General features: G+C 38.8%; 1 protein-coding gene across 1 annotated transcript in view; it reads left to right on the top strand.

The window, feature by feature from the left end:
* The window catches only part of lrp1bb (low density lipoprotein receptor-related protein 1Bb), a 274,477-nt gene that overhangs the window by 209,684 nt on the left and 38,585 nt on the right, over positions 1-26,208 (top strand). Inside the window, exons 51-66 of the mRNA XM_069662704.1 lie at positions 2,314-2,433; positions 3,303-3,431; positions 3,940-4,062; positions 5,556-5,696; positions 5,939-6,126; positions 7,259-7,442; positions 7,535-7,620; positions 10,403-10,525; positions 15,310-15,491; positions 18,448-18,647; positions 18,793-18,981; positions 19,124-19,272; positions 19,528-19,621; positions 19,931-20,047; positions 20,502-20,621; positions 21,498-21,617. Coding sequence (XP_069518805.1) covers positions 2,314-2,433; positions 3,303-3,431; positions 3,940-4,062; positions 5,556-5,696; positions 5,939-6,126; positions 7,259-7,442; positions 7,535-7,620; positions 10,403-10,525; positions 15,310-15,491; positions 18,448-18,647; positions 18,793-18,981; positions 19,124-19,272; positions 19,528-19,621; positions 19,931-20,047; positions 20,502-20,621; positions 21,498-21,617 — 2,265 coding nt within the window. The remainder of the gene's footprint in view (positions 1-2,313; positions 2,434-3,302; positions 3,432-3,939; positions 4,063-5,555; positions 5,697-5,938; positions 6,127-7,258; positions 7,443-7,534; positions 7,621-10,402; positions 10,526-15,309; positions 15,492-18,447; positions 18,648-18,792; positions 18,982-19,123; positions 19,273-19,527; positions 19,622-19,930; positions 20,048-20,501; positions 20,622-21,497; positions 21,618-26,208) is intronic.

Raw genomic sequence — 26,208 nt, 5'->3', positions numbered from 1 at the left:
ACTTCATCTAGCACCACCATGAGGTTGACATTTTCAGCTTTAAGTAAACTATTGGATGGAGTGCAATACAATTATGTCCAGATATCTAGGTGCCAAAAGAATGCATTCTGAAATCTTTGGTTATCCATTAATGTTTCATTTCCGGCATCAAAATGTCTAAGCCTAAGCCTTGGAAATATCTTTACTTGATGGATCTTGATGGATTAGCACAAAATGTGTATAGGCGCTCAAATCCCCTGACAAATGTATTCTTCTGACCTTGGCTAGCCCCCTTTTTTTTTCCTCTAGCTCTGCCATACTGAGATACCATGCTGTATACATTTGTGATTGGGAGAAAAATCTACTGACCACTATGGGATTGATTACATTTAATTTAATACAAACAGGCATGTTCCACTTAGGGTAAACTATCATAACTGTTGATCTCTTAAATTGGCATTGAGCATCATCATAAGATCAGATCATATTTATACCAGTACTTTGGTTTATGACCAAAGACCTGATACTAAATTATAGCCTGCTACCACACTAACAAAAGAACAAAGGTAAACAGTACAACTGCTAAACATTGACATGTTGTCATCATCATCATCATCATTATAAGAATGTGGACAGGCTGATATCTTAAGTGCAGCCTCAAGAAGCTGTTAGCATGTCTGCAGATGTCTTGTTTATGTAGGATTCATTTTGCCTTCAAACCAACCAGACCACAGCAGTTTAGGACACCAGAGACTCATTCCAATAAAAATAGTCAGGAATAAAACATGAACATAGTAATTACATGTCTTTGCTTTTAAGAATAAATCACGCAGATCTCCCACAGTCTGGTGTGGTCTTCCTGTATGATTAACCAGCACCTTTGTTCACATTTCAGTTGTTACAGATAAAGGAAGGCATTTCAGCTCAATCCAGTTTCATATTTAACACTCCTCCAGTTATCTGATTTATTTTGTAAATTGGTCATGAATGTTGTTAGAGAGATGTATAACACATGAGCACCATTTATATTCTTTTATCTAAAAATGTCATTTGTGCCTGTGTGAAATGATAACATCCCGTGCTTCAAATGTGCCTATATCAGAACTGATATGAATTATGCCACAATGCTTTGAGAAGTTCTGAATAGCTTTTTCAGGACAAATAGACAATATTCCCATTCCTCCGAGTTAATTATCATATAAAAAGCTCCAGCCACAGATAATCTGACTGCAAAGGCATTGTGGTTGGAGAAAAATGTCATTACATTTCAGAAATTTCAAATTCCACATCTGATTAGAGGAAATAGTCATTTGTCACTTCACTGTGCATAATACGCTTTTCTGCTGTTTGAAAAACTATTGAAAATGAGACATGAAAGCCTTTCTTTGATACTTTTAATGGGCTGTAGACCTGCTATTTTGTTTCACACTTGAAGCAGCTGTTCTCATTTGAAGTGCAAATTTAGTATCACGTACCGAAAGTCTAGATAATCACCGTTTCCAGATTTAGCCATTTAAAGTTTATCTCCTCCTTATCTTACATCATTGTATCAGGGCACGTAAAGCTTGTGTGATGTACAAAGTCTGACAGGAAGGAAAGCAACAAAGTGTCTGAGACCCCCCCCCCCCATCTCTACCCCAAACCCTCAGTAGGATCCATAATTCCTTGTACTGCAGTGTGACCTAGAGCACACAGCCCCCTTCCTTCTCTCAACATCTCATCAAAGCTCTGGCAGACTTTGCCAGTCCTGACATCTGAGAAAAAGAGACCACAGAACGACTCCCCAGGGAGAGTGGGTGGCTCAGTGACACAAACTCAGTACGGATTATGAATGTATCCACATTTTACACAATGGCTTTAACACAGTCATAAACTGAGTGCTCCAATAGTTGACATCCAGCTGTTTTCGACACCCCTAGCAGCCTTGTTCCTTTGAAATAACATAATTTAATAGCTCAGGGCTTCGTTATTGATATTGTTGAAAATATTTTATCTCAATTTTTGTATAATTGAGGTGTAAATTGAGGATTTTATGTTCTATGCAATGAAACTGGGATTACTCCTCAAAAAATAACTCCTCAAAATAACTGAGGAAAGGAAAACAAAGCATATATTTACAGTCCTTTTGTGGCAGCAACACTCATGCATGCTTCTAAGCAGAAAAACTACAGAGAGAAACAAGCAAGGCAAGGGGCGAACAGAAGGCAGCCCACTAGTTAGGTTTTGATTAAAAACACATATCCTCTTCTATAGGGTATGTTGCTGTTGTTCTTGTTTCCTCCTCATTTTCTTTTATTTATGGCATTGTAATTTCTTTCCCACTGCCCTCTGCAGACTCTTCATGCTTGTGGAACCAGTTTGCCTGCTCAAAGAACAAGTGCATTGCCAAACAATGGCTGTGTGATGGGGAGAACGACTGTGAAGACGGCCTTGACGAGAGCGTGCAGATATGCGGTTAGTGTCCTTTCGGATGTCATGAGGAATCTGCTGCTGGTGCGAAAGGTCACATCTGGTTTATTACCAGTGGCAGCTCCATGTGTTACCCAAGCAGAACTGGAAATGAATGGACAGAAATGAAACAGCTTTAATGAGACAACAGACGAGACTGCAGGCATTTCTGAAGATTCCAGTAGGCACTGAGGCTAATACATTTTTCATCACTGTGGCCCAAGAGGCAGAGATATTTCAATGGGCAAAAGACATGTGTGTGAAGTTCCAAAGTGTGAAATCTACAATAAGAATCCAACCACAATAAAGAGACAAGAATTGCTGTGAACACTGGATGTTTTATTGTATTGTAAAAAAGTGTGAAGGAAATATAAATGAAGTGGCCCAAAGGTTTCCAGGAAAATATTGTCAAAAGCTAGAAATAACTTTCAACTTTATGCCTAATTATTTACCTGTTTCTCAGTGCCGCCTTTTTTTCCTACCTTTATTTTTTGCCTTAAAGGGCATTCCTTAGATAAAGGATAATATTGCTGACTCACGACGTTCCAGGAAATAATTATTACTCACAAAGGCAGAGTCATCATTTGTTAGTTTGCATAAGGGGAAACTGCTGCACAGTGGATATACAGTATGTTTAGCTCTTAAAGGGATATCATTTCAAAACAATAACTTAAACATTTACACACCATATATTCTTGAAGGGAAGAGCAGCTTTGTTTTATAGGAAATAATACATCCTCACTGCAATAGAAGACCTACCTAAACAAAATGTTTGCTTCAGTTTAGTGTCCTTTGAACTCACTCTTCAGCATGCATTTGACCTACAGTATACTTCATCTTTTGAAAGTAGAGCATATGGTCCTGTTTCCTCTCAGGCTCAGTGACATGTGCTCCAGGACTGTTCAGCTGCCCTGGGTCATATGCCTGTGTTCCGAAACGCTGGCTCTGTGATGGGGAAAGGGACTGCCCTGATGGGAGTGATGAACTTTCTGCAGCCGGCTGTGGTAAGCTCAAGTTCCACACATCAAAAAGCTCCTTGCAGTTTTAAAAGTGAAATAGTGAATTTGTATGTAATCCCAGGAATAAGTAATCATTGCTTGTCCTTTTATAATGTTGGATTACAGTGTGTAAGACAATAGCTCACAGAACATGAAAACCACCAAACACCTACTGTAAATCTCTTTGCAAATTTTATCCCAAGCAAGAAAAGAAGTCTGTTATATAGTGGGAAGTAGTGTACAATGGAGGTTTTTGCACAATTGACGCCTTCTGTTAGTGGTGTAATCCTGCTTGCCTTTCACACAGTACAGGGCCATTTCAGCTTATACTTGACTGTTTTTTTTTCATTCAAGCCTACTACATGATGTAAAAAAAACTATTAGAAAACACAGTGACCAGTGGAGTAGCAAAAGGCTTACTAATGGCTGTGTTTTACACATATTACACACCATGTTCAGAAAAAAAGGTGAATCCATTGATTTGCACTTGAAAATACTTCTTGTCATGCATTAGCACCCAACAACACATGTGATGACAGCTCGTTTCGCTGCCGCAACAACGCATGCATCCCCCAGCGATTTGTCTGCGACCATGACGACGACTGTGGAGATGGGTCTGATGAGTCAGTGGAATGTGGCAAGTATAATCTTATTCCTCTCTTGTTATTAATATTTATTATTGTGTTTTTTGAATCAGGCCTCTATCAAAGCTGCATGGAGTATGTTGAAAATGTCCTTACTTATTGATGGTGGCCTTGTTTTTTATTCCTTATTTGTACTGTTCCTTAATGTTATATTATTATTGTTTGATTTTTGACAGAAAATAAAAGTTTAAGTGAGATTAAAGTTAAATGTTCAGTCACTATCTATGAGGTAACACAGTGGTGATTGAGCCTATGGCCCACTGATGAAAGCCTTTGCATTTGCAGTATTATGGGCTGGGTGTCTGTGGCAATTACCCTTTAATCTATTAATTATAGAGAACAAAACTAAGATCTTCGAGATTATCACTTTATCTCAAAGATCTCAGTTTTGTTCTTTAGCGGCACCTATGGCAATAAATGATCATTGCTGGAGCACACTTCCCAGATATCCAGACAGTGTCGCATGTGTGAAGTCCATGGTTGGCTCAGGTTGTAACACTTGACTTTCCTTTTTAGACTGTTTGCCTTCATCTGAACGTTGAATTTGTTTATTTTTCTTTGTATTTTCACTTATTTTTGAAGTTGTATCTGTAGTCATCGATCCTTTCTCTGTTCAGCCATAGTACATTACTGTTTACTCGCAAGACTGCAAAAGCAGCCGCTTAGCGCCGCCTATCCTCACTGGCAGACCGACCACTGCTAGGTGATGGAAAACGTGTCACTAACTGGGCACCGCTAGTGATTTTTTCAACAAAAGCCGCACCAGACACCCAGTCCGTAATACTGCAAATGCAAAGGCTTTCATCAGTCGGCCATAGGCTCAAACACCATTGCAGTACCTCATTCGGCGATAGATAGTGACTTCACAGACATTTATTTACATGGAAATCTTCGAGATTATTACTTTAAAGTGGAAATTCTCATTAAAACATGGTTTACATGTCTTCTGGAGTCATTACCCGGACTTCTATGCAAAATTCTGATAATAAGATTTTATGAAATGATGGAATGATTACTGATTAAAAGGGTTATATTAAATATATATAGATAGATTAGATATAGATTTTTAATACTGATTAATATTGTATATTTAATAAATGGTTCAGAGTAAGTATTTTTTAGGCTTTTGAAAATGAAAGAAAAATTGTGGTAGGTTTTCAGAATCTGGTCCGTTATAGATCATTCTGTTTTTTCTCTGGAGTTTTGTAATTTACATTTCATACCATATAACATACAACCCAGGTTTTATTTGGGCATTGACAATTTGTGGTGACTGGATTGGAAAATTTAGCTGTGAACACAATTATACACAATACCTCAAGAAGGCTTGATATGTTAATCAGCAATGATATATACACTTTGATGTTGCTTCACAGCAGTATGAACAACTGCCACAGAATTCTACCCAAAGTTTCACCTTAAACTGAAGAAATGTGACTGTCAAGCCCAAGTGTAACTTGATGAAAAAGTGTCTCCCTTTCTTCAGTCTATCGCTCCTGTGGATCAGAGGAATTTCGCTGCGGGGATGGCCGTTGTCTTCTCAGCTCTCAGTGGGAGTGTGATGGCTATGCAGACTGCCCCGACCATTCTGACGAACTGCCTCTGAACCTCAAATGTCTGGCCGCAGGTAAGACTGCTGTTTGGCTCTCAGCTGGAATCTCTTCATCAATGTCACCAGCAGCAGCACCACTCGCCAAGGAAACTCACGGAGACATATGGTGAAAACAAAAGATTCTACAACCAGGAGGGAACTTTCTTCAAAAGAATGAATCTATAGAAATAAATGTTCTGCTCAAAAACATCCCTTAACTTTATTAAATAAAATTAAAAGGGGTTATGCCAGTGACAGTCATGTCTTTCTCTTTTCAGGAAGCTTGTGCAATGGCTCCTTCTTTATGTGCTCCAATGGGCGCTGCATCTCTGAGAGGAATCTCTGTGATGGGAGAGATGATTGTGGAGACCACTCAGATGAGAGGAACTGTAATGTGAACGAATGCTTGAACCGCAGAGTCAGTGGGTGCACACAGGATTGCCAAGATCTTCCTGTGGGTTTCAAGGTAAGGGATCAGTGACCCAGTCATGGTTCAATAGTTGGGATTGCACACCTCCATAGAATAATCTGCAGAATACAGATGGTCTATAAAGCGTAATCCTTCCCACAAAACTTTAACCACGCTGGAAATATAACAATCAGAAAGAAATTACATCAACCTCAAACCATTGTGATTTTGTGCTAATGCAAACACCCTTAGAGATTCAAACTCATTGGACAAAGTGCACCTCGATTGTTTAATTCCAACTATGAGTCACAGCTAAGATATGACCTGCTGCACACCTGCAGCAGTCAGACTTAATTGTGAAACCTATATTAGTAGTACAGGGTAGATAGTAATGATCAATGACCAATAATGAATCAAGCCTTTACTTTGCAAATCACTAAACATGTGACTTTTTGAATAACCTTGCACGCTGTAAGGAGAGCTTAATGATATGCCAACAACTATTTGTGCTCCCCAACGGTGCCGGGTGATTGTGCTGTGCCTGGCAATAGTGTCATTTGATCGTAGGGTTGAATCCAGGTCAAGGCCACGTCTGCTGGAGTGTTCCGGTGGCCGTCACTGTTGTCAGACTGCAGCAGTTTATGCCATCGTCCCAGGATTTTCCTCTCCTCTCTTCCATAACATGGCACTCGCTGCATCAGAAAAGTGGATGAAAGCACAGAAAACCTCTCTTCCCTGTCATGACAGGGGCAGAGCTGGGCAGAGAGCACATCAATGCAGACCCTTAGCTCATCCATTTGTGGTCTGAACAGGAAGATCAGCAGAAAGGCCCTCAAGGTTATAAGTTTGGATAAGAAAGGGATTTGCAGTAGGTCCGGAGCAGCTGATACAAGCACTTTGGACTATTTTCGCTGGGCCCTGGTCACACAAGAGAAATTTTTAACCATGGCACAGTATTTGTGTCATAGCTTCAATGTCATCAGATATGGTAGAATGGAAGGATGCTAGGTTTGGAAACATTCATTACTGACTGCTTTTTTTGCAGATCTGTGTAAAATTACTGTAAAAGCAGAGCATGTCTAAGTGCGCTATTATATTTATATATTTATAGCATTGACTCATGGTCTAACATCTCCTGCATCCATGACGAAATAACATTTCCTTTTTCTTTGTCTTTTTATTTCATCAGTGTAAATGCTGGCCTGGCTTCCACCTGAAAGATGATGGGAAGACTTGTGTTGATGTTGATGAATGCGCCACAACCCTTCCTTGCAGCCAGCGCTGCATTAACACTTACGGCTCCTACAAGTGCCTGTGTGTGGATGGCTATGAAGCCTTGGATCGAAACCCCAACAAATGCAAGGCTCTGTCAGGTAAACTGATTTCTGATCTTTTAGCTTGCAGAATTTCAGTGTGTAGCTGAAGGTCCCACTGGTTCTTTAACACTTCATGTTCCTCTTTTCAGCTGAGGAGCCTTTTCTCATTATGGCAGACCATCATGAGATTCGGAAGCTGAGTGTGGATGGCTCAAATTACACCATCTTGAAACAGGTAAGGGATTGGCATCACATAGTCTCATAGTAAAATTGTCACAGAGTAACTTAGTCTGTTAAATAAACATCCTGCTGAAAGGGAAGAACAAGTTATCAATCAAATTACCACATTGTCCCCTTTATATATTTAATTTCAAGTCCTGAGGTCATTCTTAAAGTTATAGAATTAATAAAATATTGTTTTAAATGCTTTAAATCACTTTTGAAAATCTTTGTAGTGAAATTATGTCTGCGAAAATGTGTAGGAAATAGTACCTTTATAGATAACATCAAACGGTAATGGAAGTGATTGTATGTTTTGCATTGCTAAAATTTGAAGTAACTGTCCTAGAATATCATCATTATGACAGACAGACAAAATTATGCATTTTGGACTTTGATGAAGGCACACTTGTTTTGAAAAGTTTGCAGTCTCCTGCAAATCAATCACTTTGCTCTCTTCTTTTTACCTTCTGAAATAAACTGTCCTTGATCTGAAAAGCACCGAAATCATTAAAAACACACAACAAAATCTTTTCTCCAAAAATTATATATAAATTAAATTTAAGATTTTCATCATCAAATAAAATAATCTGTGCAAGTGATTTTCACATGTAATTTTTTGGATTAAAGCTTGATATATCCCACAACCTCTGTGAAGTATACTTCTGTTTGAATGAGATGTCTCCTGTCCATCATGATTTCCCAAACCCTACTTTATGGGCAGAGACAACTGGTTATTCTGATTGGCAGAGAGCAAAATGACCCCATTGAGAACCCCATGGAAAAGCTATTTCAATTATTCCCAGGTCTCATCACAGCTGCTCTGGGCAATGCTTAAATCTGACTGTTGATTATCACAAATGGTTGGCTGTGATTTAGTGAACATCAGCCTACGGGTATCCTACGGTCTCCTCTCACAGTCGTATTAACCTCTTGACTCGATGTACTCTGCTGTCTGTATCGGAGTTCTCATCAGCCACATATCACTTTAATCACTATGTGTTAGCATTAATGGAAGCTAGAGAGGGAAATGTGGACATGGCTCTGCTAAGTGGTGGCGGATACTTCACTGACCTCATATCACTTTACCACACCATTACATACCCTGTTCAGATTATATGATTGTGATATTATGTAAATTTCAAATGAACCAATCAATTACCTTTGGCTTTGCTTTTGCTGTTAGCATTAATTTGTCTCCACCACAAACACAAGTGAGGCATCAATGATGTTGTATAACTCTGACACTTTGTTAAAATCCATTCTGTATATGTCTTCTGTAGCTTGTTTTAATGAATCTCTGTGGTTAATAAGAGCTGAAGCACCAGGCTTTAGAGTAGCAAACGTGATGGGATAGCATTTGTACATTAAGAAAGTTTCATTAAGCTTTTCATGATACAATAAGTTGACAGCCCATGTAAAGACATCAGTGAATTCAGGTTACGGGATGTTCTTAGTTTTGAGAAAATGCTTAATGCCAGTGTTTCAGCATGTGAGATAATTTAAAGTTATAATGGAAAACTGAAGTGGTACTGCAACCATCAAAAAGCTTTACAGTAAGAAATGTCTCATTTTAGAAAAAAAAAAAACTATTTGAAAATTTCAAACGGGAAATCAATGGTATATTTTACGGTGATGTTGATAATTACTTGCACTGTAAAGAAAAGTTCTAGTGCTAAGCTTGTGATTCTTGTGATCGGTTGGTTTTTATACTGTCTTTAGAGAATATTAATGGCAAACGTATTTCTGGATGGAGGCACTGATAAAAGGAGCATGTGGAGTAGAGAAGGGCTCCCCCAGGACACTTTGGCGCCTGTCTGTGAGGTTGTTGATGATCTGATGAAGATGTCTCATTTTGCCTGTCAGATTATCTGACACCTTTTCTCAGCACCCACAGTGAGATATAGCAGGGTGGGGGCACTTGTTTTGGTGAACAGCTCTGTCTGACTGACAGTGGGGTCCTGTAAGCATGACAGAGAAACCGAGTGCAGCACTCTTCTGCTTTGATAGGACATGGACTTCAGAGAGCATTTGAGACTCCACTGGCTTTTCAAATGCTATATATAGCTAAAAGTGTTGGAACCTATGGGGAAACCACATGAATCAATGTTGCTGGTACAGTAAATATCACATCACATACTGTAAAAGTTGAGCAGGTAAATAAAATGGCCACACCCTGTTAATTATAAGTGACTAGCCCAATCAAAAGGAAATACCAATAGGTTGAGTGATAAACCTGATAATTCATGCAATAGGAAGTTATAAACCATGAAAACCCTTAATCCTATCTTTTTAGATCCATGGTTGGAATATATATATTCTTTCTGTGCATATTTTCCCCATCTGGTGGTATAATAAGTCAGCGTGGACTGAGGGGACAGAAACCTGGTGGTAGCAAAAAAAGACTTGCCCGATGGAGACTGTAAATGTGCAACTCTCAAAATAAGAAGGAAGTGAGATGCTTCACTTGTTAGGTACTACTGTCATCAACTTTGGAGAATACTGTGTTTATTTTGGAAAGTGACTCATATCACATCTATAAGCATATACTGTATATGTGTGAGACATATAGTACATACATGGCCATAATGTATTTTGCAAATTTTGTCATATATCTAGCTCCATAAAACAAGTGTTTTTTAAATTGAAATACGATGTGGGATTTGTTGTACACCTTTGTTGCCATTAAAGGGGCTTGAAAGAGTTTTTGCAACTTAACAGGAAACAAGTGTGATTTTTTCATTGAAATTTTAACTGACATTGTTATATTGTTGTGCTCTTTTTCCTATTATAACTAGGGGCTCAACAACATCATCCACATAGACTTTGACTACAAGAAGGAATTTATCTATTGGGTGGACTCAACCAGACCAAGTGGTCGAAAGATCAACAGAATGCGACTCAATGGGAGTGACCTCAAGGTACCACAGGGTTTACTGCTGTGACTGCATGCCATATGGTATTTTGCGCCCCTTGATATAAGATTTGGCTAAAGTTTGCTTGCTTCCTGTCCAACTTGTTTTTTTCCCCCAAATAAATGTTTATTGGGGCTATTGGGGTTAGCACCGTCACAGCTAGAAGGTTCCTAGTTCGAACCCCGGTTCGGACAAAGTAGGCCTTTCTGTGTGGAGTTTGCATGATCTCCCCGTACATGCGTGGGTTCCCTCTGGGTACTCTGGCTTCCTCCCACAGTCCAAAGGCATGCTCGTCAGGTTAATTGATGACTCCAAAATTGCCCGTAGGTGTGGGTGTGAGCGTGAATGGTTGTCTGTCTCTATTTGTCAGCCCTGTGATTGACTGGCAATCAGTCCAGGGTGTACCCCGCCTCCCGCCCAATGACAGCTGGGATAACCCTGAACAGGATAAGCGGTATAGATGATGGATGGATGGATGTTTATTAATCAAGACACATTTCAACTGCAACATTTATCGAAATGTAAAGATGAGTCATTTGAGTTTGGAAAATCAAGCATGGTGCTTAAATGTCTAATTATCACTACTTAGCTTATAATCGATGCCCCTTATCCTTTAATATAGTAACAATAATGGATTTTTCTGTGGGTAGAAAATGGCCTGTTACCATAGCAACAATAAATGTGTTAGTGTTAGTGTTAGTGAATATCACCAGTGGCTTTCTGTTGAATGTAACACATTTAATAATGTAGTGCCTTCTGGTGTTATCAACAAGGTTTCACTTGGTCATGGGAATGGAGAGCAGACACTGAGGACATGAGGACATAAGCAAAGCACCTGCTGGGCCCCCATCCCACCTCTTATTAGCATTGGTGTGTGGGGGCGTGAGGCTCATTCAGCTCAATTACTTCCACAGTCACTGATTGAGCCACTGCCACAGCTAAGCAAGTGAACAAACTGTCTGAGACACCGATCAGGGAGCTTCTCACATTGGGTTAATTAAAATAGCCACTGATATCCAGTGTTACTGGTATAGGCTTGCCATTTGATGAAGAAAGGATTTGGGATCAGAGAGTACTTCTGTGGATTTTCTCTGCCAAGATAGAACTTTATCTGACTGAGGCAGAGATTAATTTAATTGTATGGTTTAATTACAACAATGTAAGTTCATTAGAGTTTTTCATCTATTTTATTAGTTGAATCCATTTTTAAGAGTAGGTATTTTCATTTCATTGCTGATAGAAACACACACAGTACTGCTTGGTTTCCCTGCCCAATGTTGTTCAGTTTATCTTTTAACATACAATGTAATTTTATCATTGTCTATTCTTGGTGCTAACACCCATACCTTTCATGAGTCCTTTGAATAATATTTCAGTTCTGCATTAACATGTTTGTTTAATATGGTTGAAAGCAAAATGTTTGTGTCAGCCAAGAGTGAGAGACAACTTTCAATTACTGCATGGATCAAACATTGTTTGACTTATCTGGTATTTATGTTTCAATTGAACCAAATTTTGGCATTCCTCCCAAGTTAATATTTAGTTTACTGTGAATATTTTTATCAACACAAAAAAAACTATGGATACATTGAATTACAGGGACTTTATGTAATAAGGATCAATTCCTTTTTGCCTGAGGTGGCAGTTTTGATAAAAAATACTGCTCAATAAGTAACAATTGTGGACCATTAATGATGTTTTAAGCCCAGTTTGGCTCAAGTTACTGCTTGAGGACAGCCCAGTCTTCTGCCAAGACTGTATATTTTCTTGAAAATGATGACAGATAAAAGCCTCAAAGCAAACCATGTCCCTTAATGACAGATTGCATGGATGATAGGATTCTTTATTTTCTAAAAGGGTTTAAAGGCATTGTTTTTTTGGCCAGCTGGCAAAATAATTGTTTATTTTGAACAACTGCCTTTGCCATCTCTAAAGCCGAGACTAGCTTGGGGATATTGATGAAGTTCCTAAATAGTTCCTAGATTTGTTAACATCCATTAAATATGTTTATGTTTTAGTCAAATCTCTAAGTGCAGTTAGCACACTGTGATGAATCAGAGGATAAGTCTTTCTGCCCCCCCCTCCCCACTTCCCTAGCTGCTTTAATTACAATATTTATAAACATTTTCCGTTAATGTCACAGTCTCAAAGCTCTTCATTTTCTTCCATTTGAGGGTACCAATAGCAGGTTTTTTTTCGACCTTGGCACAAACCATATACTCCCAACGCAAGCCGCGAAAAAATGAAAAAAAAGGATGCACTTCTCACACTATTAAGCTGAAAAGCAGGTCTCTCATGAGCTTATTTCGCAGCGGACATTTTTACATCCAACAGGAGGAAAAGCACAGGTGTTAATAATATCTTTAACAATGGTTCTGTTCTCTTCAGGGGTCCGTTTCACAAAGAAGGTTCAACAAACTCTGAGTCTAACCCTGGACTCTGAGTTGATCTACTCTGAGATAGGAAACTCTGAGTTTTCGGTTCCAGAACAGCTGATCAGAGTTAGTTCAATCAACTCTGAGTAGGTTCACCCGGAGTTAAGTGCGTGCACGCTGACTGTAAAAAGCCAGCATTAATGGAGCCCCGACACCACGATTCACCATGGCAACGGTACACAAAAAGAGGTCCTCCTACGTCACACCAGCGGAGCTCGAAATCCTCATGCGGACGTTCAACGAATACGAGCATGTTTTTAGAAAAATAAAGTAACACGGCTGCAGCTGCAAAAGAGAGAGAAGCGGCGTGGGAAGAAACTGCTGCTCGAGTAAATTTGCAAGTTTGAACTGGTCTATTTATTTAATACTTAATCACGACCGGAAGCTAAAATTTATATTAATTTAGGAGCAATCCAGCGGGAGAAAAACGTAAATGGAAGCACTTCAATCATATTTTCAATATTAAACAGATTAAATATCATTCAGTGGCTGTTTTAATGTGCATCAGCTTTATCCCTAACATGATGCTGACTTCACATACATTATAATTCATGTTGATTAAACTGAATGTGTTAGTTTAAAAAAAAAAAAATCCAATAACTAACGGCGTCTTATTTGAGCGCTCTCGGCAGTGGTGGTGGAAAATCTAAAAATGATGACTTTGACACAGATTTGTCTTTTGATTTTTTTTATCATAAATATAAAAGACTTTTGCAAAGCGGTCAGAGCAGCACAGAGACGCAACGTTTCTTCTTTTAATTCGGTAACCGCTCAAACACACGCGTGAGACGGGCTGAATGAATGAGGAAGTCGAATGAGGGTTTTATATTCTAGAGGGAGGAGACAGAGCGAAACTCTGAGTTTCCTGAAGAAAACCTGCTCACGACCAGGTTAGGTTCATAGAGTCTGTTACTACAGTAACTGACCGAGAGCTTAAGCTACCTCTCTCTGTGAAACAGGCTAGAGTTACCCCTCTTTCTCTGGTTTGAGTTACCTCCCTTTGTGAAACGGAAAATTCAGAGTTTCCCTCATTTCAGGGTTAACAGACTCAGAGTTTTCAATAAACCTGCTTTGTGAAACGGACCCCAGGTGTCTGAGAGAGTTGACAGGTAGTTAGCATACACACAATCAAGTCCATGAAATTGAAGCAGCTAAATGGAATACAGCCATCATTAATGCTACTATAAACTTTAACTGTGCACGCTTTTGTGACTTTTGCTGGATATTTGCCACCATGTTGTCACCATTATGCAACTCCATATTTAAGTCAAAATTTAAAAATTTAAAAAAAGAATTAAAAAATATATATTCATACACAGGGTATTTTTTGAAAATTAGCTTGCACATGCAACAGGCAGTTGCACTGGCTGAAGTAGTGCAGCATAGGATTTGTTTAAGCAGATCAGGCAGTGGGTGCAACTTTGGTCAATTTTGCATGAAATTGCAACTGTATATTGTCCTGTTCAAACAATCATGCATTGCCTATGGAAGTACAAAGAGTTTTTTATTTTGTTTCACTTCACTCTGTGTTGTCACAGAGGCCTCTTAAAACCAAAACTTTTTCATTTACATTGACTTCAGCTCTGTTACCTGATCTATATAAGCAGCTAATACAGCTATAAATACACATCACATTAAAATGCAATTTGAATGTGATTAAGACACTACAAGTCTGAACTGAGTTAAGTTAATTATATTATTACAAATGTAAGCCACAGCTGCTCCCATCTTACAGCAACAGGAATGATTTGTGCACTCCTTGTGTAGTTTCTAATTTGATAAATGTGCTATGCATGATTAAGCCTGGGTCAAACTACATTCGTACCTTAATTAATTAGTTAAGTCATAGTCCCAGCTCCTCAATCTGAAAGAATAGGTGCACAAACCTCTGTGCTTTTTTTTCCACATTGGATCAAACTCGGGGTCTTCCGCCAGTGTATTGGGAGCACCCTGCCAAGTCTTAGCTTCAGGGATTTTTCATTTGTTTTATGATGTTTTTTAAGGTACCGTTACATTTGGGTCCACATTTTTTTGGAGTCCAGTGCTTATAAATGAGAGGACAAACTTAAACATACAGAATTCACCAAGAGCCAGTTTTTCCATGGGTCTTTAAGTGATCAGAGTGGGTCTCTTGGTTGATCTAGCACAGTAGCCAATCATCTTTACTATTTTGTTTCTACCACAATGTTATCAATTATGGCAATAATGTTCACTCATAAACAGCTTGAATGCCATCAAGTTCTTTACATAGAATCTGCATTTTTTCATTGTTCTTTATGTTCATCTAAGGAAGAATTAAATGGAATTTTAAGATGTTCACACTCAAAACTGATCTTCCTCTCCCTGCATTTCTAGATAGTGCACAGAACAGCAGTGCCCAGTGCATTAGCAGTGGATTGGATTGGAAAAAATCTTTACTGGTGTGATGCTGAAAAGAAAACGTTGGAAGTATCCAAAGCCAATGGCCTCTACCCTACTATCCTGATCAGTTCTGGCCTCAAGAACCCCACAGATCTAGCTTTGGACCCCCAGACAGGGTAAGCATATTATCATTTCTGTAAAACTCACTATAATGCTTATGTTTTTTTTAATAAGGATTGAATTCACGGCTTGAGAGAGAACTTTGAAAGAGTTACTTTTTCAAACAAAAAATTAATCCATCAAAGTTTGTTGGAATTACAGTTGAGGTCAAAATTATTATTAGTTTTCTTCAAAAATTTCCCAAGTGCTGTTAAACAGATCAATTAATTTTTAACACAGCTTTTCCAGACATCCTAGTTGTATTTTGGATGCTTATATTATTTTACTTTGCACACAGAAACAAAATTATTTCACAAAAAACAAAAACTACCAGGGTCAAAATTATTAGCCCCCCTGATGCTAAATGTCAATTGTGTATCCTTTTTGTTGGATAACAGCATGCAGTCATTTGTTGTAGTTTGTAACAAGTCTCTGACACATCTCCTGAGGAATCCCAGCCCATTCTTCTTTGGCAAATATGTCAAGCTCCTCCAGATTTGATGGTCTTCTGGCATGGACCCTGGTCTTCAGTTCACCCCACAGATTTTCAATGGGATTGAAGTCAGGGCTTTGTGCAGGCCGGTCAGTAAGGTTCACTTTGGTTTTCTGGAGGTAGGTCTCCAGGTGAAGGTAGTACTTCACCTGGAGCGACGTATGTTTTGGGTCGTTGTTATGTTGGAAGACAAAGCGACGACCCAAACCCAGTTTTGTTGCTGACTGCTTGAGGTTTTCTTTCAAAATCTTCACATATCCTTCTTTCTTAATGATTCCTTCAACCTTGACGAGATTCCCAGTTCCAGACGCACTGAAGCATCCCCACAGCATGACATTCCCACCACCGTGTTTAACTGTGGGGACGGTGTTCTTTGGGTTATACGCCTCTTCCTTCTTTCTCCAAACATAAGCAATGTCTCTATGGCCAAAGAGCTCTAGTTTGGTCTCATCTGACCATAGAACACGCCTCCAGTATGCATAATCATTCTCCAGATTGTCCTTAGCATACTTCAGTCTGGCTTGAAGGTGTCTCTTCTGTAGAAGTTGAGTTTTTCTTGGCCTGGATCCTCGCAGTCCATTTCTGTGCAGGGCAGATCTAGTGACTGTTTTGTTTGACACTACAATTCCTGACTTGGCTAAGTCATTAACTAGTGTTTTGGTAGTTGTTCTAGGGTCTTTAGACACATCTCTCACTAGTTTTCTTTTCAGAATCTTTGAAATCTTTCGCTTCCTACCTCTACCAGACTTGTTCTGTACTGTGTGGCTCTCTTTGAATTTCTTGATGATACTTCACTCCACTTCTTGACACTTGGAAACGCTGTGATAACGTGTAAGTGTATTCTTCTCCTGCTTTGTAAGCATCAGCAATTATTTTTCTCAAGTCTAAACTGAGTTCTTTTGTTTTTGGCATGATGCTTTCTCAAGTGACAGCTCAAACCCTTAATAAGGTTTTTATACTGTGTGTAAAGTGTAGGACAACCCTCAGTTTTAACTTGATTGATTGATAGATTCCAAGCTGTGAGCATTAAAAAGTTAAAGCACATGATTGCACAACAGTGGTTTGTTCTTTGGCTCAATAAAAAGGTCAGTTCTTAAGGGGGCTTATAGTTTTGACCCTGGTAGTTTCTTGGTTTTTGTGAAATAATTTTGTTTCTGTATGCAAAGTAAAATAATGTTAGCATCCAAAATAAAACTTTGATGTTTGGAAAAGCTGTGTTAAAAAAACATTGATCTGTTTAACAGCACTTGGGGCATTTTTGAAAAAAACTTAAAATTTCATAGGGGGGTTAATAATTTTGACCTCAACTTATGTGACTGGTTGAGATCCTCCTTGATTTTCCTAGCCTTAGTCTTGCAACACTGGTATAAATATCCTTTAGACAGGGCAGGGTAGAGCCTAGAGAGTTTCTGTCAGAACAGTGCATTATTTGAAGGGACACCTGGAATTTCCTGCCTTGCCTTTCTCACCACTGAGTTAGTATGCAGCACCTAGGCAACGCGCTAGACAAGCTGTGGACACTGCTGTCCACTCTGTCCACCAAAGACCCATGTATATTAAGTGGGCCTTGTCCCTCCCCTGTTTCTCATCAAAGTCCACCATCAGCTCCTTAGTATTGCTGCCATTTAGGGGACAGTTGTTGTTCTGACACCTGTGATTTAAGTCCTCTATTTTCTTCAATGATTTGTGATTCGGCATACCACAACTGTGTCATTAGCAAAATTGATGTAGGTTTTTTAAGTCAAAAGTAGTATGCCCAAAAAGGATCAACATATACAGTGAGAGGTACTTGAGCTTTGTGACAATACTGAGGAAGCTATGATGTTTAAAGCTAAAAACATTAAAGAAGGCATGTGCCAATCCAGTTGCCTCTTCATTAACTCTTCTAAATCTATGCTCTTTATTATGTTTTGATTTTTACAAATAGAAGTTGTACTTTTTTATATACAATATTGGACAATGATAAAATATAAAAACTCACATTGGAAACTCTACTCTTGCTAACTCTTCTGGCTGTTTTTTAAAAATAAACACTGGAGTTAACTTTGTGGAAAATGTAGCAAGGATACACCCCAGCTACCATCCTGACCACATCCGTGTAAATATCGGACAAAATATCAGAGTAAACATCGAGGGATTAAACACCAGATTCAATCCAGGTCACATGGATCTTCACTGCCAAGCAACCTACTTGTTATTGTAGAGGCAAAAAAAATAATTGTGGAAGATTTATGCCAGCAATATTTCTCAATGTGATATCAGCAATTCTTCTATCCTTTGTTTCACCAAAACTTCGATAATAAATGGGTATACTGCACAATGCTTTTCCACTGTGCTTCATGGTGAATATGGATCAGTGTGACAGTGGAAATATAACAGTGTAATTCTTTACTGTTTTTGTTTTTCGATTCAATGTAATCCCATCAGGTTTGCCTGCTGTAGAACATAGCTCTTTAAAACATTGCTTTACTTCTCACTAGGTATGTGTTCTGGGCAGACTGCTGTGAACCTCCTCACATTGGACGTATTGGCATGGATGGCCGAGGGCAAACGGTTATCATTGACACAGAGATCTATAGTCCTACTGCTCTCACTATTGATTATACCAACAAGAGGCTCTACTGGGCAGATGACAACCACATCCTGCTTGCCAACATGGATGGCACCCAAAGACGCAAAGGTGAGACAATGGTGTTGTCCATGTTAAATGAAAATCTTGACACTCATTCATTTCCTTGCTAAAAGTTATATAAAAATATTGATAACATCCCATAAATTGAAGAAAAATTTGTGTAATTGTAGCTTAACCATTTTTTCCTCTCCAGTGTCATATGATCACATCCAAGGGGTAATGGCTCTGACTTTGTTTGAGGACTTTGTCTATTGGACGGATGGGAAGTCCAAATCCCTACGACGTGCCCACAAGACAACCGGCGCTCAAGGGATGGAGCTCCTCAACTCCTGGCAGGCCATCAAATCTATCAAGGTCTACCACTCCCTGCGCCAGCCTGAAGGTAAGAGGTCCATCTGGCCCTTGTTCTCATTCTATCCTCCCATGCCGAGTAGTTAGTACAGGTCTCCTTTATTGTTTTAAGAAGGAGACTGTTTGCGTAACACAGATTGAACTCAGTTATGTACTTCTTTCCTTCTATACAGTACCCAAGCATCAGTGTCAGATTGCAAACGGAGGATGCAGCCACCTGTGTCTTCTATCCCCTGGTGGGGAACACAAATGTGCCTGTCCAACTAATTTTTACTTGGCTGCTGATAATAAGACCTGCCTCTCCAACTGCACCTCCAGTCAGGTCAGCTAAATATCTCTTCCCTCTCACTTCCTAGTTTAGTTTCACCATGGTGCTGCTTTTCTATCCTGATCAGTATTTCTTCCCTGAAGGCAAACTACTTTACTCTTCTGACATGTGCTGTACATCCCAGGAAGTGGTTGTGTATTGATTTTGACTTTGGCTTTGAAGAATGTTGAAGCTAAAACTGAGAGTCAAGTATTCATGTTGACTTCAGAAGCCTGTTTTTTTTAAATATATTTCCTGTTTTTCTAATAGTTTCGCTGCGGGACAGATGAGTGTATCCCTTTCTGGTGGAAATGTGACACAGTGGATGACTGTGGGGATGGATCTGACGAACCTGCTGACTGCCGTGAGTTACATCTTATTTCAAGGTTGGCTTTAAAAATGTACTATACCAGAATAAGTCAACCTATATTAGGTTTGATGGATATTAAAGTTAAATTGAAACTGAAGGTGTTTGTGTTTGTTTTGCAGGTTATTTACTTTCGGTGTATTTTTTCTTTTTTTTCTTTTGCTTACTCATATGTATTTAAGAACACTTGTTTCTACCTCCTTCACACAATTTCTGCCCTGTAACCATTTGTATATTGTCTGATTGAACTCAGAAAAGTGTGTTGATTACCCTGAGATAAAATTGAGTGGATTTCCTTTCCAACAGCGGAATTTAAATGTCAGCCTGGGCGTTTCCAGTGTGGAACGGGCCTTTGTGCACTTCCTCCTTTCATCTGTGATGGAGAGAACGACTGTGGTGACAACTCAGATGAAGCTAACTGTGGTGAGGATGGGGCGACTATAACGGCTCATGTTGAAAATATAGAAAGTTCTTTATAATTGTGTAACATTTTTTGCTACTTGATTGGCTGTTGATGGTACTTTTTAGTGCTATAAAAATTGGTCGGTCAATAATAGAACATTTCATAGTCTAAACAATTGATTAATTGAAAATAGAGTTGATAATGTAGGATATCCATTTGAATGATAATTCGCTGCAGCTTCATGTGTATCCACTACTATTTATTAAAACAAACTGCATGTGAAATGCTTCACTAGCAGACAATGACTGATGCAAAACATTGAACTGTAAAAAGTTTACAGAAATTGGTATTGTTAATGATTGCTTTACAAACACATAGTACTTATAAGCATACAGTCGATGCCTTGCCTTGTCCAACTTCTGTCATTTCTGAGTGATTTGACCTCCTTCTGCCCCTGCCTATTTTCAATTTCAGAGACATACATCTGCCTGTCAGGCCAGTTCAAGTGCACCAGGAAACAGAAATGCATCCCTCTTAACCTGCGCTGCAATGGTCAGGACGACTGTGGAGATGGAGAGGATGAGACAGACTGCCGTAAGACCCTTGATTATTACTTTCAAACAAATTTTCTTAGAAATGGCTTTACCAAGCTTTTAGACTAAGTAGTTTATAAAGAAATCCCACTTTTTGATCAGCCTGTCCAAACAATGCAGCAAAAGAACTGAGATTAAAGTTCTTTTTTGAAAGTTTTATTCTTTTTGTATTTAAGACAAAGATTAAGGTAAATTGCCTTAATGGTCTTCTTTCAACATGGTTAATTTATGTTTGTGCTTGGACAGACTGCATGACTTCATTAACATTACACAGTCTTCATTAGGTATTCCAAAGGCAACCCTTGTTATGGCCCATTCCCCTGAAAAGGGATTAGATGTTGAATCATACAGAGGATAAGAACAGATTTTCTCTGCCATGATGTAACTCATCAGAATATCACACTCCATTCAAGTCTTTCCGACTGCCGCATTTGTCTTGCATGTGATTGCAAGAGGGGTGAGAGTGGGGGGAGCGAATGCGAAAAAGTAAGGAGGAGAAAGCGAGACTTGAAAAAAGACGCTTTAATTAAAGTGAAGCTAATTACTTCACCCCTTCCTAGACTTCCACTATGATTGGATGTGGTGTTGAATGCAGTTTTGTAATGAGTACTGCAGCACTGAAATGAAAACGCTATCTGAAACAATGTGAACTACAAGCAACTACTGTAACCTTGTTTTAATGAAACACTTAAAAGGAACGTGAGGTAAATGTGTCTGTGTTTCGGAGAAATGAGTGATTTCCTCACTTATTCTTATGCCACTGTACATTTTTATTACTCAAATAACTCAGGTTATTTCCTCAAATCCAAATATCTTGAATAATAGTATGGATTATGATCTTCTTTTGCCTGCACACTACCTGTCTCTCTGCCTATAGCTGAAAGCACCTGCTCTCCCGACCAGTTCCAGTGTAAGGCCTCCATGCACTGCATCTCCAAACTCTGGGTTTGTGATGAAGACCCTGACTGCGCAGACGGGTCAGACGAGGCTAATTGCGGTAAATAATGGAAACCTACTTAACCATAAATCACACCACTTCACTTATTTTTCAGTTAGAGAGGCAAGATTTGATTTAATCTGCATTAATTTTACACTTGGCATTTCTCCGGTCTTACTCATGTCTTTGACTTCTAATCGCCTATCTGGTTATACTGAGGGAAAATGCCAGACAGCTGTCAATAAGGATGAAGAATTATCTTGATTCGCCTGGTATTTTTAGCAACTGTGAGTGTTGAAATACTGACTTCACACAAACAAAACCGCACACATAGAATCTAATTCCTCAAGAATACCACACGTTTTCCATCCAAGGTAGCATTACAAGGGCAGATAAACAACCTTGGAAACTTTTTCTTCCTCAAGTAAAAAAAAAATTGGAATACAAAACAGGGTTACATTTGCTTGCCATTCCTCTTGTAACTGTACATGTGGCCCATGTTCCCTAAATTTGAAGTATTTTTTTACTTTAAAATTGTTCTATTATTGTTATTATGAGTATGTGCTGTAAAACTTAACCTACACTATAATCAGTTGTGTATCTACCATAGAGAACTGCTCTACAAATCTAAAATTAGGCCAATCTTCTGTTTATATTGTGTATGCAAGGTCCAGTGGTCCTTTGACACAGAAAGGAGTTATTAATGTCCATAAAGATTTTTTTCTCCTTAAATTAAATTGGTATGCAGGAAATCACTCTTATCTTATGAGCAATTATTTTACAAGAGCCAGCTGACAGCTGCTTAGTAACTTCATCCCTTACATACCCTCCTGTAGTCTGTAGATGTCAACTTTCCTATAGAAGAAGGAGATTATAGTTATACACACATCACATGTACAGGGCAATCAGATGCACAGCGTATATGAAGAAAGTACAAGCCTGCACACTTATTTGATGCCACAAAACATTATTTATTAATAACAACATTTCAATCCTTCTTCTTCATGTCAGTGTTTGAAAAAAAATGGAAAACAAACCGATGTTCAAACATTTATTTGTCACCAATAGGCTGACAAGCTTTTTGATGGCAGGTGCTGTTGACTGTCAAAAAGACTTAATATGATCAACATTTATAATTCAATAACAATACAAAGGAAATGTATAATGTTTAGTGGATTTTTTTTTATATATATTTGAATTTAATAGTTATTTGAACCGTTTCAATTGTCAATAACACCTGCTATCAAAGGGGTTGTAATCGTGTGTAAATTGTATACATTTCGATGGTAATTGACTGCACATAGCACCTTTTTAGTCTTCACACCACTCAAAGCAATTTTACACTACATGTCAAATGTACTCTTTCACTCTCTTTGGGAGAATTTGGAATTCAGTGTCTAGCCCAAGGACAATCCAACATGTAGAAGTGGAGATTGAATGGCCAACCTTTCGATTGAAGCATGCCCGGCCCTACCACTGAGCCACAGACGGCTCATGGAAGTGGTTATTCTTTTTTATTTTTTAAATATTCACCTGACAAAGATTAGACTTACCCATACATACACAAATCTGTTGAAAGGGTGCAGTTTCACTGCGATGCACTGGCTCCAAAAAACACTCACTATCCCAAACAGTCATACAATGAAATGCATGATGCAGGTTTAGCATCACACTCTTGGCCAAACAAATCAGCATTTGAACATAATTGCTAAACAGAAAACCACAGTTTAACATTAAGAATCCAAATACATTTCAGGATTAGTGAAGCCCATTCTTTTTACGAGCCCTTAAGAGACTCCACTGTAAAAGATTGGTCTATGAAGGGTTGGTGTTTCCCGAGCTCCGTACAGTCTGTGAAAATCGGGTTGTGAGATGGGGAACACTGTCACAAAGAGTCCATTAGTGTGGTATTGTGATTGTTTGCCTGCTTTGTGTCCTCCGGGGTCTTGTGAAACATTCTTTGTTGGGGTTTATCAGTTCTCTGAAAAACAAAATAATGTTCTCTCATGCCAGCCCCATCCCTTACATTCTGTAAAGAGCCAGATTCTTTGATCAAGACAACTCCCAATAATGCAAGAATCTGTAAAATTTGACAACATAGAAATAAGCAGTTGGACCATTTTCCTCAGTCTGTTCCAAATGAAATATGCTGGATGAAACCACTATTCCCTCTGAAGTTTTAAAGATCAAATGTATCTTCAGTCATGAAAGATGATGCAAGCTGTCAGTGAGTCTGTTGGCCATATTGTGCATGTAATGTGTCTCTCTCATTTATGTAACCCCCTTTTGTCTCTAAATGTGTTCTCAGACCTAATAAATCAAAAATATTGAAATATCTAAGACCAAAGCTGCAGCTCAGAACTTAGTAGAGGTCTACTAGAGGATTCATTTCTTTTCTGTTGAAGATTTACCTTTTTTATTACGCTTTAGATATTCTTTTGGGTTATGAAAGGGTAGTTTGGTACCACTTTAAAACTTATAGTGAATAAAACATGGAGTAACTTCTGCAAGTGTTTTTAATTTCCAAAGTAATTTGGAACTAAAATTAAGCAACTCTCTGCTGTCAAACTCTGTGCTGTGAACAAATGGCTCTTTACAAAGGGAGACTTTACTCTTCACGATCTGGGCAAACTTATAAAACCCTCAGGAAAATTGTATGATTGGAAAAGTCTGTATATCCCCTTCTTCTTTGAGTCACATAGTTGCATTAACAACTAAAAAGGGCAATTTGTGTGTAGTGGGTTATGTGGACTTCAGCAGAGAAAAGTGGAGAGTCACATATAGATTAAGAAACTTACAGCCAAGGACATGATTAATAATGCATCTCCTATAACATTGTTGATTAGCTGCAGGCAAAATGTCCTGGCTGACAGTAAATGGTGATAAATCAAAGTGACTATTTTGGCCACCAAGACTGTACAATAATGTGAGTGAAATGACTGTCTTGCTTCAGTCATATACTTGCATGCAAGGTCAATTTGGAGACTATTTCCTACCCTTATCTTGTTGGTCTCAACCAATGACTGTATATTGATGGACGAGGCATCTCCGTCTGCTCTCATTGTACGGAATTGATGCCAAAATAGCCCTTGTGATAGGTGCTGCCATCTTGCGATGGTGATTTCATTTGGAGCCAGAGTCTGCGCAGTAGAGATCAGCAAGTGGAGCCGCCGTAGCCACTTCCGCTAACCAAACACACACTTGATTTACTGGAAAGAAACACCAAGGATCCCGCACGCCGGCGTGTTTAACAGCAGAACAGCTTCTTTGTGTTGGTTTGAAGCAGACGTTCACAGAAATGGAAACTTCAATGACTGTAGTGATTGTTTTAGTAACGTTTCCTTTCGCCATTCGTCCTCTACTCTGCTAATCTGGAACAGATTGGCTGCAGGAGCTGTATTTGTCAACAGTGCTGTCAATCATCCTTTATGTACCATCAAATAACTAATTAAAACTAAACTCGTCAGAAAAATGAACACTTGGACATAAATCAGCATGATAAGAACTAACTATAATGACAGAAACCATGTTTAAGGAAAATGTATTTGGTGTGTATTTAGATTTTATAGTTTGTCTCATGTCCCATCTGTTAACATGGAGGAGGCGGGCTTTATGACCTGTACTGCAGCCAGTCAGCAAGGGGCCCGTAAAATGTTTTGGCTTCACTTTAAGGGAGCTGCCATGATGTTGCATGCAGTTTATGGTCTCAACTTATTCACTGCTCGTCACACAAAAAACACAGTCTATCAGCATGTAGTCTACTATGTGCCCTAAAATATCCAGCCTGTTCTCTATTCCAAGTCTCCAAATACACTTTGTCTTTGTCACATTTACTGGCATCTCAGTTCAGATGTACAAAGCATCCTCTAGCCTCTGCTTGAGACCTACCACAATTAGACTATTTGACAACCTGGCATGAGAACTCTCAACAGCCTTTTTCAAGAATTCAAGCATTTAAGTTTATAGTGGGTTGCAGACTGATACACATCATGTGGATTATATAATGTGTGTGTGTGTTAGCTTGCATTCTTTGGACAAAAAAACCCTCCGTATGTGTGTCTGTTGTTGTGTATGCGTTTATGAAAAACATTGAAATGTGAGTATTTTTAAAAGAGTGTTCATGTTTGATGACCAACTTATCTTCATAGACAGCTTTGTAGATGTAGGTTGCTTTCATGTGGTGGATTTGCTTCTGCTTTAATGTCAATTAATTTGAGAAGACCCTGTTGTAATATTCAGAAAATGTTTGTCCCTCTTTGTGTAGTTTACTGATGTCTGACTTTAGCCCCTTAAGCTGTTTTATGTGCAGTGTTTGTCACTTTCATCTGATAATACATCAACTCAAAAGTTCTCCACACCAAAAGAGATTATGCTGCTTTACAGCTATTTTATTTTCTCTTTGAATTACCTCAGACCATTTAAGGAAGTTTTGCTTGTTAGCTCCGTAATGAGCTCTGACTTGGCAGGGATGCGTTGCTTTTTTTCCAGTGTCACATCTTTTATATGCTGTAAGTGACTGAGCTGCTTCCTAATGAATTACTGCCTTGTGTCCTCTACTGCCGCACTCAGCTCTCTCTCCTGATTCTGTCATCCTGCTGTCATGTTTGAAAGAGATCCAGGCAAAATCTGCCACCCTCTTCTTTTGATGCAT

The sequence above is a fragment of the Semicossyphus pulcher genome, unplaced genomic scaffold, assembly GCF_022749685.1.
Source record: "Semicossyphus pulcher isolate SPU_LCO1_2020_fin unplaced genomic scaffold, fSemPul1.0.p SCAF_15, whole genome shotgun sequence".
NCBI lineage: Eukaryota > Metazoa > Chordata > Actinopteri > Labriformes > Labridae > Semicossyphus > Semicossyphus pulcher.
The sequence above is the reverse complement of the archived record's forward strand: the minus strand, read 5'-3'. Positions and strand labels throughout refer to the sequence as shown.